This window comes from Littorina saxatilis, unplaced genomic scaffold (assembly GCF_037325665.1).
Source record: "Littorina saxatilis isolate snail1 unplaced genomic scaffold, US_GU_Lsax_2.0 scaffold_1654, whole genome shotgun sequence".
NCBI lineage: Eukaryota > Metazoa > Mollusca > Gastropoda > Littorinimorpha > Littorinidae > Littorina > Littorina saxatilis.
In genome coordinates this window covers 8,048-22,152 of record NW_027126817.1, presented here as the reverse complement: position 1 = coordinate 22,152, position 14,105 = coordinate 8,048, and the positions used below count along the sequence as shown (strand labels likewise).

The following is a 14,105-nucleotide window of genomic DNA, read 5'->3' as shown; positions in this document are numbered from 1 at the left end:
TGGGGTCCTGATTTGGCCTATATGGTCCGCTGGACCCAAAAAGCAACAACTAACTAACTAACTAACCATCCCAACTTACCTGTACTCCCTGTCACCTAAAAGGCGACCGTAACATTGCGTTATGTCATTAGCTCACGTAAGTGTAGCCTATGCGATCGTAACTTTGTCTGTCTGTGCGTTTGTGCGTGTGTGCGTGTGTATGTCTGTGGTAGAAACTTTAACATTTGACTAAACACCGAAATACTCATTTCACCTGGTTATTTTTCAAGCAACATCTTCAAAGTATTGAACCAATGATCAACATTTTGTCGGCATGTGTGTAGTTAAAGTGTGTATCCAAAGAAAACGGGTGGTGGGGTGGTTTAAGGGGGTACACGCAGCTGACCGGTTTGTGTCGTGTGTGGTATGTAGACCAGGTTAGTCAAGACCAGGTTAGGTAGGGGTCGCGCTAAGGATTGTGGGAAAAGACTCACTTTCCAGTTCTCACTGCATTCGCCGATTCGGAAAAGACGATTTCACATTGTTCGATTTCTTAGCTCAAGAAAAATAGATAAAGAAGATACCAAAGCCAAAGGAGATTTCCAACAGTTTGATCTGCACAGCGTGTTTCCAGTGTCTGCGCAGGGAAGATCAGCTGTCGAAAGCGCAGTGTCGATCTGGCTGAGTCGTGTCCCCAGTAACAATGTAAGTACAGACAGATCTAGTGTCTCCCACTCATAAAGCGTGTCACATAAGCTTACTGATCATTCGTTTTGTTTAATTTCTTTCTATTTCAGCAGACACGGATATGAAAAACAGTGCTAGGCAGTCACCTCCAGTGAAATTAGTTGATCTAAACTGCCTGTAATGTTTGGATGTCTTTGTTCTTGGTTCGATTTATGTGAATTTCAAGACTTGCAGTGGAGTCTTAAGTTTACTCTGCCCGTATAAAACTGTCTACTATTTACTTGAACATGCAGATATAAGGAAACGGGATGAATCTGTTCTCAAAGTCAAAATTATTACGATTTTGCCTCAGTTTCAAAACATTCTCTAATGGTTCTGTCTGTAAAATGTGGTGCCTTTCTTCAGACAATTTGTGAATGCTAGATCTACCTAGATCTGTATCGCGTTTCTTTCCAGACTCCTCCTTTGATTGTACTATTTGCTGTCATAAGCTTATCACGATTCGTTTGGTAAACGTTTGGTAAACTCACCTTGCAACAGCTTCCTTGGCTTTGTTGGCATTTTTTTTCAAGGCAGCACAAAGTAAGATTAGCTTCTGTTGGACAGCAGGTAGAATGCGAGTTTTGAGACAACAACAGTCGTCCAAAGAAAGCTTGCTGTGGAATTTTGTTCTACATAATGCCACATGTGATTCTGTATTTTTCAGCGGTTAATGTTAATGGTTTATTTTTTCCTCTGTTGATTTCTTCCTTCTGAGTTGATCGTTATCATTCAAACAAGACCATCAGATAGCAAGGGTGGATCCAGGAAAGGGGGGCACACCCAAACTGTTTTTCACGAACTTGAAGGCGCGAAGCGTCTGAATTGAGGGTGCAAAGCGCCCGAAAATGCCATGGTGGGTCGGGTGCATGACCCCCAACCCCCCTCCCCTGAATCTCTCTCTTTCCCTATAGGGGGGGTCCGGGCCCCCTTTCCCGCCCCCTCCTAAATCCACCACTGGAGAGTACCTCAGTTGCTCCTCAATGGACTGTGAATAGTGTGTTGACTGTGTTGACCGTCAGAATTATTTTAAGAACCAGGCTGCTGCAGTCAGTTGACATGTTTCGCATAATGTAGGATTCCCATGCATGCTGCATAGGTAAAGTAGCTTGTATAACCCGACTATTCAGTATCAAAACACTGTTTTTATTTGTGTAGGTTGTAGTCATCACAACTAATCGTATTTTGCCTTTTGTTTCAGAAAGGAGGATAAGCTACAACAAGATCGACGCTATGTCAGATATGCCTCAGCCACATGACGACTTCTGAATTTAGATCCACTCGGCATGGTGACAAGTCTTGATGAAAAGTATATGACTGAGGACAGCAGTGGAAAAAGTGATCACATGGCAGGTACCTATTGCTTAGGCCAAAAAAAAAATAGGTGTGGTTACGGTAACATAGCCAACAAAAATAGGGTAGGTAGGTAGGCAATCACTTTTTTTTTTTTTTTACTTTTTTTTTCTAATGTGTACAAATTAAACCTACTTGACAGGGAAATAAGTGTGCGACACGGGCGCTTTTGCTTTCATTGCGTTTTTTGCACTGTTTTTTTTTTTTTTTTTTTTTTTGTTTGACAAATGTAATAAAAAGTTATAGGGTCGGCCCCTAAAAATAGGGTAGGTCGGGTTACCGTAACCACACCTATTTCTGTTAAGGCCTTAGTGTCTGCAGTGCAAAAGACAGATAAGCTGATAGTAGATTTCCAAATAAACACAGTACCCCCAGATCTACTTCTGATTTATCTGTTTGACTTCTTTTAAAAATTATACATGGAGTAAATATGATGCGTTAGTTTTAACTCTGAGTGTGTGGTGTGTGTGTGTGTGGCGTGCATGTGCGTGTGACGGAGTGATTAATTTTGAGCTTGTGTTACTGTTTGTCGATTTCTTACGGGAGCCTTGAAGGCTTCGCCTCTTGTTTTAACTCATTGTCTCACAGGTACGGATCCACTCATATGGCTCTATCCGTAGACACATTCACTTCAGTCACTTCCTGTAACGTCGATCTAACGCCTGCATTCCAGCGTGTTGATACCCAGTTACTACACAGTTACTACAATTCTGAGTGACCTGCTGCAGCACATCTGGTCTCGGCTAAACAAAAGCTTGGTCAACATAGGTGGTGTAGAAAGGGTTAAAACTTATATTTATTTCAAGCTTACTTTTTGTTGCTATTTGTGATTGTGTGTTTCTTTAAAATCAGTTGCTTGCGCACCAAACGATAATAGCAGGCCTGAAAGTGGTGAGTATTTTACTCGCCATGGCGAGGAGAAACATGTAAATGGCGAGTAGAAATGTTAATCTACTCGCCAAATGCGAGTCAAGTTGCTGAAACAAATGGTTGGTTTGGCGAGTAAATTATGAGATTTTTGTTTGTTTGCTCAACGCCCAGCCAATCACGAAGGGCCATATCAGGGCGGTGCTGCTTTGACATATAACGTGCGCCACACACAAAACAGAAGTCGCAGCACAGGCTTCATGTCTCACCCAGTCACATTATTCTAACACCGGACCAACCAGTCCTAGCACTAACCCCTAGTAATGCCAGACGCCAGGCGGAGCAGCCACTAGATTGCCAACTTTAAAGTCTTAGGTATGACCCGGCCGGGGTTCGAACCCACGACCTACCGATCACGGGGCGGACGCCTTACCACTAGGCCAACCGTGCCGGTAGTAAGTTATGAAAAGTACAAGCCAAAGGCCAGTGGCCCATTTAGTGGACTTAGATAAATTACAGTGTTCGGCAAAAAAGGGGTAGTAATTGCAAAACACACTTTTGTTTATCTAAAGCGATGAACGCCGTCTGTTTTGTTACATTTAGTCAAAACTTGACTAAATGTTTTAACGTAGAGGGGGTAATCGAGACGAGGGTCGTGGTGTGTGTGTGTGTGTGTGTGTGTGTGTGTGTGTATGTGCGTGCGTGCGTGCGTGCGTGCGTGCGTGTGTGTGTGTGTGTGTGTGTGTGTGTGTGTGTGTGTGTAGCTATTCAAAGAAAACTTCTGGACCGATCGTCATGAATATTTCCATGAGAGTTTCTGCGAATTATATCTTCATTTTGTGTCTCCATTTTGTCCATACATGTTCTTGATGATGTCATAATTTGACATTGTGTTAAAGGCACAGTACGCCTCCCGTAAACCATCACAGATAATGTCAGGCTTTTACACACAGTACAAACACCCTTCCATTTGAACACTCACCGAACGGGAACATCCTAGGTGCCCTACGTAAAGAGCGAGCAATTTTCAAAGAATTAATTTTTCGGATTGAGACCATCTCAATCGGACCCATCCTGAACTCAGGTCAAAAATGAGTTACTTCCCTTCAACTGGCAATAGATGATGGTGCGTTTTGGCGCTAGACCTAACTTTTAAAATTTAAATAATAAATTGACAGCTTGTTACACAAACATTCTTAAATCATAAAAGAATTATTTTTTCATCAAGACAAGATCAGTACAATTCGAAGTTTTGAAAGTTTGAAAAAAGAAAAGCCCGGAAGCAGGGTCACGCAAGGTCGTGGTTTTCGTAGCAGACGACGGTTTATAGGCAGTCAAAAGCCATCGCTCGAGTTCTTATGAACCACATTCGTTTGTTTCGTGAAAAGTCAGAGGTACATAATAACGTGCTATTGCAGATAAGCTCACAGCGAGCCGCATTCAAATTACAAACTGACGACTGCATTGTGAAAAAAGGAAACTGCATCACACGGGTTCACAATGGCTCAGGAGTAAGATAAACCACGCATAAATAAATTCTTTGAAAATTGCTCGCTCTTTACGGAGGGCACCCAGGATGTTCTCAAGCGGTGAGTGTTTAAATGAAAGGGTGTTTGTACTGTGTGTAAAAGCCGGACAGTATCTGTGATGGTTTACGGGAGGCTTACTGTGCCTTTAAAGTTTAGGAGACACACCCTGTCCCGCCCTCACATTTTGGTCAAGCATTCTTCGACGAAGCCTGGTCTATTGGATTGCATTTCAGCTTGGAAGCTTACAAAATTGTAGTAATCGATCCCAAATTAACATTTATTTTTTAATATTCCTGATTCAAAAACAAATAGATGAGTTATATTTGGATTAAAAATAAGCTCAGAAAGTTAAACATAATACCGGAAGCGTGCTTTCCTCTGAAGCGTCATACGCCACTACGCTATGATTACTGGCTTGTCCCTTCAAGCAAGCCGGCCGCTGCCGCGGGTGTTGTCGTGAAATGCCGCAGTGCGTTCAGTTTCATTCTGTGAATTCAACCGATTGACTTAATGTATTAATTTTGATTCACGCGACTTGTTTACATTTTGGGTTTGTTACCTTTCAAATACTGTTATACACTTTTCTCTGTTTTCGCCAGAAACATGCTTTTCAAAATACACCTACTAATCTGTGTAAATTTGCTGATGATACTGGGAATAGAAACTGCAGCAGTACTGTACAGTGACGGGATCTCTTTTTTTCCAGAGAGAACCATTCAGTGGACGAAAATCCGTCAGGGGACTACTACTTAACCCCTGTAGCATCGCACACTACGCGACATGGTAAGTGACAACATCGTTGAGACAGAGAGAGAGAGAGAGAGAGAGAGAGAGAGAGAGAGAGAGAGAGAGAGAGAGAGAGAGAGAGAGTAAAACGGACAGACACACAGACAGACAGACAGAGAGAAAGAGAGAGAGAGAGAGAGAGAGAGAGAGAGAGAGAGAGAGAGATAGAGAGAGACAATGACAATTCTTTATTTAACGAGGGTAGTAGATTAAGCATTGGCAGAGAGAGAGAGAGAGAGAGTGAGAGAGAAAGAGAGAGAAAGAGAGAATGAGAGAGAGAGAGACTGAGAGAGAGAGAGAGCGAGAGAGAGAGAGCGAGAGAGAGAGAGAGAGAGAGAGAGAGAGAGAGAGAGAGAGAGCTAGGAGACAGACAGACAGACAGGCAGACAAACACAGACTACATAAATCACTGTCTTGTAACCTACCGCTAGGATTATGAAAACTTCCTCTGTTCCAGAGGACCAGCTTCCCTACGACAGTCTGCAGATGTCTCAAGTAGGAATGAGATCCGAGTACTCGGACGTTGGTCGTCATGGACACGCTATGCACGCAGACACTTGAGGTAGGCAGTACTTACATTTGAATGAAACCGTTTACTAATGTCAACGTTTTGGGAGTGTAACCGTGGATCTTTGTTACGGTCCATTGGTCTGGCTGGTTGGTTGACTGGTTGCCTGCAGTCTGCGTGTGCGTGTAATTGTAGCAGTTGGTTTTGACTGACATTGTGTCTACCCATCTCTCCGTCTTGCTATCTTGTTTTGACACAAAAACCTACGCTGTATCGTTCTGTTTCAGCAACACCCTATGAAAGTCTGCGCCGGTCTGATGTAGGCTTGACATCACAGTACTCTGAAAATGGTGCCACCAGGTCCAGCCGATGATTAAGGGTTGCATGCCAATTTAAACTGCGATAACTAAACACATGCTATTATTTGTCTAGGTATCGTGTCTATAGCAGGAAGCAACAAATGTATGAAATAAAAGGATGTTAAAGCAGATGAATGCTAGTAATGTTGAATCTAAAATAACGGCAGCACGTTGCTTGACATTTACACTGTTTGTGTTGTATTACCTGCCATTTTAGATAAATAGCGATAGAGAGAAATAGAAAGTGAGAGAGAGAGAGAGAGAGAGAGAGAGAGAGAGAGAGAGAGAGAGAGAGAGCGAGAGAGAGAGAGAGAGAGAGATGGGGGAGAGAGAGAGAGAGAGAGATGGGAGAGAGAGAGAGAGAGAGAGATGGGGGAGAGAGAGAGAGGGAGAGAGCGAGAGAGAGAGCGAGAGAGAGAGAGCGAGAGAGAGATGGGGGAGAGAGAGAGAGAGAGAGATGGGGGAGAGATGGGGGAGAGAGAGAGAGAGAGAGAGAGAGAGAGAGAGAGAGAGAGAGAGAGAGAGAGAGAGAGAGAGAGACTTTTGGATGGTTTATTATACGTGTGGCCATTGGCCCATATACAAACCAGGGAAGAGGGAATGTGTGTGTGTGGGTGTGTGTGGGAGTGCCATACATGAAACCAGTATAATGCGTCGAGTGTTTTACTGTGTGCGAGCATTTTTTTGACACTTACATGTTTGAATATTTCTCTGATTTTTGTTCCCCGCATTTGCTGCTTTACTCTGAAGACGTGTGTGTGTGGGTGTGTGTGGGAGTATGTGTGTTTTCGGTGGGTGTACATGTGTGGATGTATTATTTGAGAGCCACACAATATTAAGCTTCGGTGCACGACTAAATTACGCGACATCGACTTGCATGTTAAACTGCTTCGTGTGCAGGATGCTTGACACGTAATTTATTAGCAAGTGTTGTTCTTGTTTGTTGCTTCAAATGACTTAAAACAGTTTTCTTTCTTCGTCATTTGTTTCATGTGGTATACACTCAGTACAATTCCATCTCCGTTCATTTTGTTAACTTCTATTTCCGACAGCCGCGGCAGCGATTTTGACAGGGACCATGTTCATTCATTATATTTTCCTAATTTGTATAAAAACGTGTATATCCTCTTTGTTTACTTGTTTTTCGCTATAGCTTTCCCCTGTTTTTCGCTCCTTAACCACTGTTATCCTTTTTTTAGAGAGAGAGATCCAATCTCTTTGCTGAGTTGTATTGGGAAAGTGCTCGAAAAATGTATACAAATCCGTGTGTTTGGTTATTTGCAAAATTATAATTTGATTACATGCACACTGTTAATCTGGTTTTATTGCTGGTGAATCGACTGTTTATCAATTACTGAGTATGTATGAATAATATTGTGTTGCACTTGATAAAAACATTATGTCACAGGCAATATTCGTTGATGTATCTAAAGCTTTCGATAAATTTTGACATCGTGGTCTGCTCCACAAGCTTGAGGCGATTGGTATAAGAGGTCCCTTGTTTGTTTGGTTCGAACATTACTTGAGCGATCGCAGGCAAGCAGTAGTACTGAAATGAACCAAATCAAGTTGTGTTACCCCTTCTGCTGGTGTCCCTCAGGGTTCTGTTTTATGAGCTCTATTATTTATCATTTATATTAACGATATTGGTGTTGGTCTTGACTCAGTATTGACACTCTTTGCAGACGATACGAGTATGTATTTATGTTTGAATAGCGATGATATACGAGCAGAGATTTGTAATTCTGATTTGGATAAAATTTGCGCGTGGGCTTTTAAATGAAAAGTCACGTTTAATTGTCAAAAGACAGAATTGTTGGACATTTCTAGGCAAAAACATGTGTTACTTCCACCATTGTATTTCGAAGATGCCCATGCACTTAATTGATGTTGAAAATCACAAGCACCTTGGCGTCATCCTACAAGGTAATTGTAAATGGGATTCCCACATACAAAGTCTCATTGCTAAGTGTAGAAAGTCAATTGCGTGTTTTGGTTTATTCAAGTATCATTTAAACAGAAAAACGCTTGAAGTTATATATAAATCATGTATATTACCTTCGTTTGATTATGCGGACATTATTTGGGATAACTGTACGAAGTGTTTAGCAAACGAGTTGGAGACATTGCATCTCAACGCAATCCGAATCATTGCATAGGTGCAGTCCGCGGTACAAGCCATCAAAAACTGTATAATGAATCGGGTTTTTGCCCTTGACAAAAAAGGGACGTCGTCCTAAACTGTTGCTGTATTATAAAATTGTAAATCGTTTAACCCCAGAATATTTATGTAAATCCATACCACAGACGACGCCCTCTTGAACGTAAGGTTCCATTGTGCAGAAGTGAGTTATATAAATCTTCATTTTTTACTTCAACGACAGCTTTGTGGAATACTTTTCCAGAAAATATACGACAAACGCAGTCAGTTGGTGAATTTAAAAGATATTTGACCGATGGAGAAGTTGTTGTTCCACAGTATTATCAATCAGACAACCGCCAGGCACAGCATGCAGGTTGAGATTAAATATGAGCGATTTGCAACAAGACTTAGTAAACCAACCCCTCTCTAATAATTTAGAGTGCACGTGTGGAGTATGCCCGAAAGATGCTGAACATGTTTTCTTACACTGTACAAAATTTACAGAACATATTATTCAATAGTCTGTCAACGCACGTTCTGGACTGCAAAACACCCTTGTTTGGAAATACTGATCTAACAATATTTTTGAAAAATATGTTATGTTGTACAGGATTATGTTATGTCAACTGATCGCTTCGGCTGATATTCTATATTAACAGTGCAAGTGATATAGCAAAGCATGCTCTCTCTCTCTCTCTCTCTCTCTCTCTCTCTCTCTCTCTCTCGCTCTCTCTCTCCCTCTCTCTCTCTCCCTCGCTCTCAGTCTCTCTCTCTCTCTCTCTCTCTCTCTCTCTCTTCTTCTCTCTCTCTCTCTCTCTCTCTCTCTCTCTCTCTCTCTCTCTCTCTCTCTCTCTCTCTCTCTCTCTCTCTCTCTCTCTCTCTCTCTCTCTCTTCATTTTATTTATATAGAAAAAAGAAAGAAATATTATGAAAGTTAAGTGTTGAAGTTATCACTTGTTCGCCATGTTTTGTTATCGGAATGTGTATTGATTATCATTTTTAGAACGTGTCCATAAGCAGTCTGCTTGTTAACGTTCTTAATGTTGTTACTGTTTAAAACGTGTATCAATGAAAATGAATAACACACGCTTAAACCAAGAGGGAATGTGAGTTAGGGGAGGGGCCCGCGGAGGGGAATGCACGCTGACCAGCAGATGCGAGTTTCGAGCGAGGGATGTGAAGGCGGAGTGGGTCAGCAGTAGAACGAAGGGGACGCCCGGAGGGCTGGGTGTACAGGTCCAGGGAGGATTGAAGGTACTCGGGAGCAGAGTCGTTGAGACACTTGTAGACCAGAGTGGACAGTTTGTGGGAGATTCGGGTGTTGACAGGGAGCCAGTGCACACTAGTATACATGTACTTAGAACAGAATGTTCTGATTTCTTTTCACTCCAAACAGATGACTATTCATTTCCTAGCTCAATTTGAGTCGAAGGAGAAGGGGTGAGTGGGGCGGGGATGAGAGAGACAGACAGACAGATAGATAGACAGAGATAGTCTTACTTATAGGAGACTACCCAAACCACACATTATGAAAGACAATCAAAATATTTCCGCTGGCTCATATATGGAGAAAAACCCTCTGAGCTTTCAACAATTTCAAAAGTCTGACGAGGTACATCACAAATGGTGATTATACTTCGAACCCTCTAAAAGAATTATCATTACATTTGCACGTTATTTCGTCTGAGATGTAGCACATTGTCAAACATATGACATGCTCTCTTTATTTGAATCAATGCCTGTTATTCGTCCGTTAGCTGGATTACCATGATTATTTGTTTTACTGCTTTTGGAAATAAAAGCTTTAAAGATACAATTTCCTTGGGGTTTGTTGTTCTCTCTCTCTCTCTCTCTCTCTCTCTCTCTCTCTCTCTCTCTCTCTCTCTCTCTCTCTCTCTCTCTCTCTCTCTCTCTCTCTCTCTCTCTCTCTCTCTCTCTCTCTCTCTCTCTCTCTCTCTCTCTCTCTCTCTCTCTCTCTCTCTCTCTCTCTCTCTCAGGACTATACAGAGTTCTTTGGATCACCAATCGGTCTGAAACAAGGCTGTTTATTGTCACCGAAAATTTTTGCCCTATTTGTTAACGAGGTTGCTGAAGAATTAACAAGTCGCGTAAGGCGAAAATACAATATTTAGTCAAGTAGCTGTCGAACTCACAGAATGAAACTGAACGCAATGCCATTTTTCAGCAAGACCGTATACTCGTAGCATCGTCAGTCCACCGCTCATGGCAAAGGCAGTGAAATTGACAAGAAGAGCTGGGTAGTAGTTGCGCTAAGAAGGATAGCACGCTTTTCTGTACCTCTCTTTGTTTTAACTTTCTGAGCGTGTTTTTAATCCAAACATATCATATCTATATGTTTTTGGAATCAGGAACCGACAAGGAATAAGATGAAAGTGTTTTTAAATTGATTTGGACAATTTAATTTTGATACTAATTTTTATATATTTAATTTTCAGAGCTTGTTTTTAATCCGAATATAACATATTTATATGTTTTTGGAATCAGCAAATGATGGAGAATAAGATAAACGTAAATTTGGATCGTTTTATAAATTGTTATTTTTTTTTACAATTTTCCGATTTTTAATGACCAAAGTCATTAATTAATTTTTAAGCCACCAAGCTGAAATGCAATACCGAAGTCCGGGCTTCGTCGAAGATTACTTGACCAAAATATTCAACCAATTTGGTTGAAAAATGAGGGCGTGACAGTGCCGCCTCAACTTTCACGAAAAGCCGGATATGACGTCATCAAAGACATTTATCAAAAAAATGAAAAAAACATTCGGGGATTTCATACCCAGGAACTCTCATGTCAAATTTCATAAAGATCGGTCCAGTAGTTTAGTCTGAATCGCTCTACACACACACACAGACACACACACACACGCACACACGCACACACGCACATACACCACGACCCTCGTTTCGATTCCCCCTCGATGTTAAAATATTTAGTCAAAACTTGACTAAATATAAAAAGAGACGGAAGACATGGCATCACTTTATCTAACCTAATAGAAGAAATTTTCGCTTTATTATTTGCAGATGATTTAGCCCTTGTTTCACACACGGTTGTTGGCCTGCAGAACCAGTTAAATGTGCTTGCTAGGGCCTTCGGTAGACTGGGACTGTCAGTCAACCTTAGTAAGACTAAAGTGATGGTATTCCGCAAGGGAGGCTACCTAGCAGCGCGTGAGAAATGGTATTTAAACGGTGATCTACTAGAAGTGGTTAACTCTTACACTTACTTAGGCTTTACACTGACAACTAAACTTTCAATATGTACAGCAATGGAGCAAATCGCTGCACGAGCAAAGAAAAAAGTGATGGATATTTTACGGGCATTATGGAGAATAGAATGTAATGATATAAAAGTATTTTTGCGTTTGTTCGACCTCCAAGTTCAGCCTGCTCTTTTGTATGCGTCCGAAATATGGGGTGTAAAAGAAATTGCGGAAATTGAACGGGTCCAAATGTATGCATGCAAGAAACTCTTATCAGTGAGTCAGAAAACGCATAATACCATGATATATGGTGAATTGGGCAGACACCCACTTTTTATTAATTCCCTTATGAAAGCAATTAAATACTGGCTAAAACTATTAGAAATGCCTTCCCATAGAATTCCAAGAGCAATTTACGATCATCTTAAACGTTTAGAGGAAAGAGGGATTAAGACTTGGGCTAGTGACATTAAAAACCATGTGTTTCGCCTGGGTTTTGGCTATTCTTGGATTGAGCAGCAGGTCGGTAATAAAACTGGTTTTTTGAAGATGCTTAAGCAGCGTTTGCTCGATTGCTTTCAACAAGACTGGCATGCAAAGTTATTTGATAGTGAACGATTTGTGACCTATCGAAGTTTCAAAACTATTTTACAAGTTTGCATATTAGACGTTATAGAGACGTTCTGGTCCGATTTAGAGTTGGCATAAACGACTTATATTGCAACAGGCACAGATACAATGTAAATAGACGATTGGAATTATGTCCCAATAATTGTTTGAGAGCTAGAAATTTTGTCAACTTAATGAATATTGAAAATCAGGAAATGCTGGCATCATTTATTTTTGATTGTTTAAAACTTAGACAAGAGCTGATTGCAAATCCTGAACAATAGCAGAAAAGGCGACAACTTAATTACACTATTTAACCGGCTATGGCCGTCATTGTAATGTACATATTATATAATATCACAATTACTTTTTCTGATGGACTAGATAGTCCACCAGTATTACATTTATGTTTGTCCTTGACGTTGTTTTTGCCACGTTTTCCCCCAATTGCAAGGGGCATGTTGCCTAAATGCAATAAACTCGTTAATCGTTAATCGTTAATCGTCTCTCTCTCTCTCTCTCTCTCTCTCTCTCTCTCTCTCTCTCTCCATCTCTCTCTCTCTCCATCTCTCTCTCTCTCTCTCTCTCTCTCTCTCTCTCTCTCTCTCTCTCTCTCTCTCTCTCTCTCTCTCTCTCTCTCGGGGGGTGCGTGTCAAGGTCATACCCGTGCGCAGCAAGTGTTGTGAGCTCTGCAAGTTTCTCTAATTTTCAAGGTATTTCCAAAGACATTGCTTCCAAGATTTTGCAAGGTTGTATGTGATGCCATCATGCCTTCGTCAGCACTGGAGTTTCGCTCAGTGTGCGGCGGATTCAACCATGTTTTTATTGGATTCATGTTCAAGAGGGCGAAGAAGAAAGCCGCCATGTTTCTGACTGTATACACACTTCGAAACAGGGTAGACGGTGTCACCTTTGGATTGCTCCTGTCTCTTCTGTTCTGGGGTGGATGGCTCATGCAATGTGGCGACGTGGAGAAGAATCCAGGACCAGGCCCAGAGTTAAGACAGACACGATTGGGTTCCTCACAGAGTACCTCACAGAGCCAGGACCCAACGCTGAAAGACGTCATGACTATGCTCCGAAGTATGAACAGTAAATTTGACGACATGTCGGGCGACGTGAAGAACCTTCGTGAAAGTTATGTGACCTTGCAGGAGGAAGTGAAAGATCTAAAGGAAGAGGTGTCTGAACTTCAGAATCAGAATGGACAGCTCCAAGAATACAACATAAGCTTAGAAAAACGTTTGGGTGACATGGAGAAGAAAACAGACGATCTAGAATGTCGTTCCAAGCGCAATAACATCATTATTCACGGGATGGAAAGAAGGAAGGACGAGACATCAGACGAGTGTGAAGCTGTGCTGAAAGAAATGATTACGGACAAGCTTGAACTATCAGAGGACGTGCAGTTTGACAGAGTGCATCGTCTTAGTGCCAAGCCAAACTCACCGGTGATTGCGCGCTGTACTTTCTACCAGGACAAAGTGAAGATGCTGAGAGCAAAACGGAAGCTACAAGGGAGCCAGATCTTCATTGGCGAGGATTTCTCCATGCGCGTGAGGGATATAAGACGCAAGTTGTTACCGCATCTGAAGCTAGCCAGGTCAGAAGGTAAAAGGGCTACGATGGTGTTTGATCACCTTCTGATAGAAGGTAAGAAGCATGTACTGGATGCCGATGGAGAGGTTCTTAAAGAATTAAGATAGGAAGGTGGCCGCCCTGATAGTGATACCACACAAAAACGAAAAAGACTGTGAATAAGAAAATTGTTCCTGTGGTACGAAATAAGAGGGGAGATAGACCTGAAGCGACACCGGTTTTGACTGAAGCTAGTGCACGTGAATTTTCCGTGACTGGTGACATCACTGTCACAAACTTACGCGCAGGCCAGCCGTGTGCTACGGACAGTGATATTGAAAGTGTTCGTGTCACAGGGGCTCAGTGGCAGACCAGCGAATGTGTTTTGGCACTTGACAGTGGTGAAACGCCGCCGAATGGTGATAGTGACGACAATAGTTCT

General features: G+C 41.8%; 1 protein-coding gene and 1 long non-coding RNA gene across 2 annotated transcripts; both read left to right on the top strand.

Annotated features, from left to right (window-relative positions):
* Positions 1-5,138: 5,138 nt before the first annotated feature.
* Positions 5,139-6,378, top strand: LOC138955313 (uncharacterized). Its single transcript, XR_011452186.1, has 3 exons — positions 5,139-5,237; positions 5,698-5,802; positions 6,036-6,378. It is a non-coding gene; the product is annotated as an uncharacterized lncRNA (long non-coding RNA).
* A 6,303-nt stretch (positions 6,379-12,681) lies between these two features.
* LOC138955312 (uncharacterized) lies at positions 12,682-13,816 on the top strand. Its single transcript, XM_070326935.1, has one exon. The coding sequence runs from the start codon at positions 12,853-12,855 to the stop codon at positions 13,789-13,791; it is 939 nt and encodes a 312-aa protein (XP_070183036.1). The 5' UTR covers positions 12,682-12,852; the 3' UTR covers positions 13,792-13,816.
* The last annotated feature ends 289 nt before the right edge of the window (positions 13,817-14,105 follow it).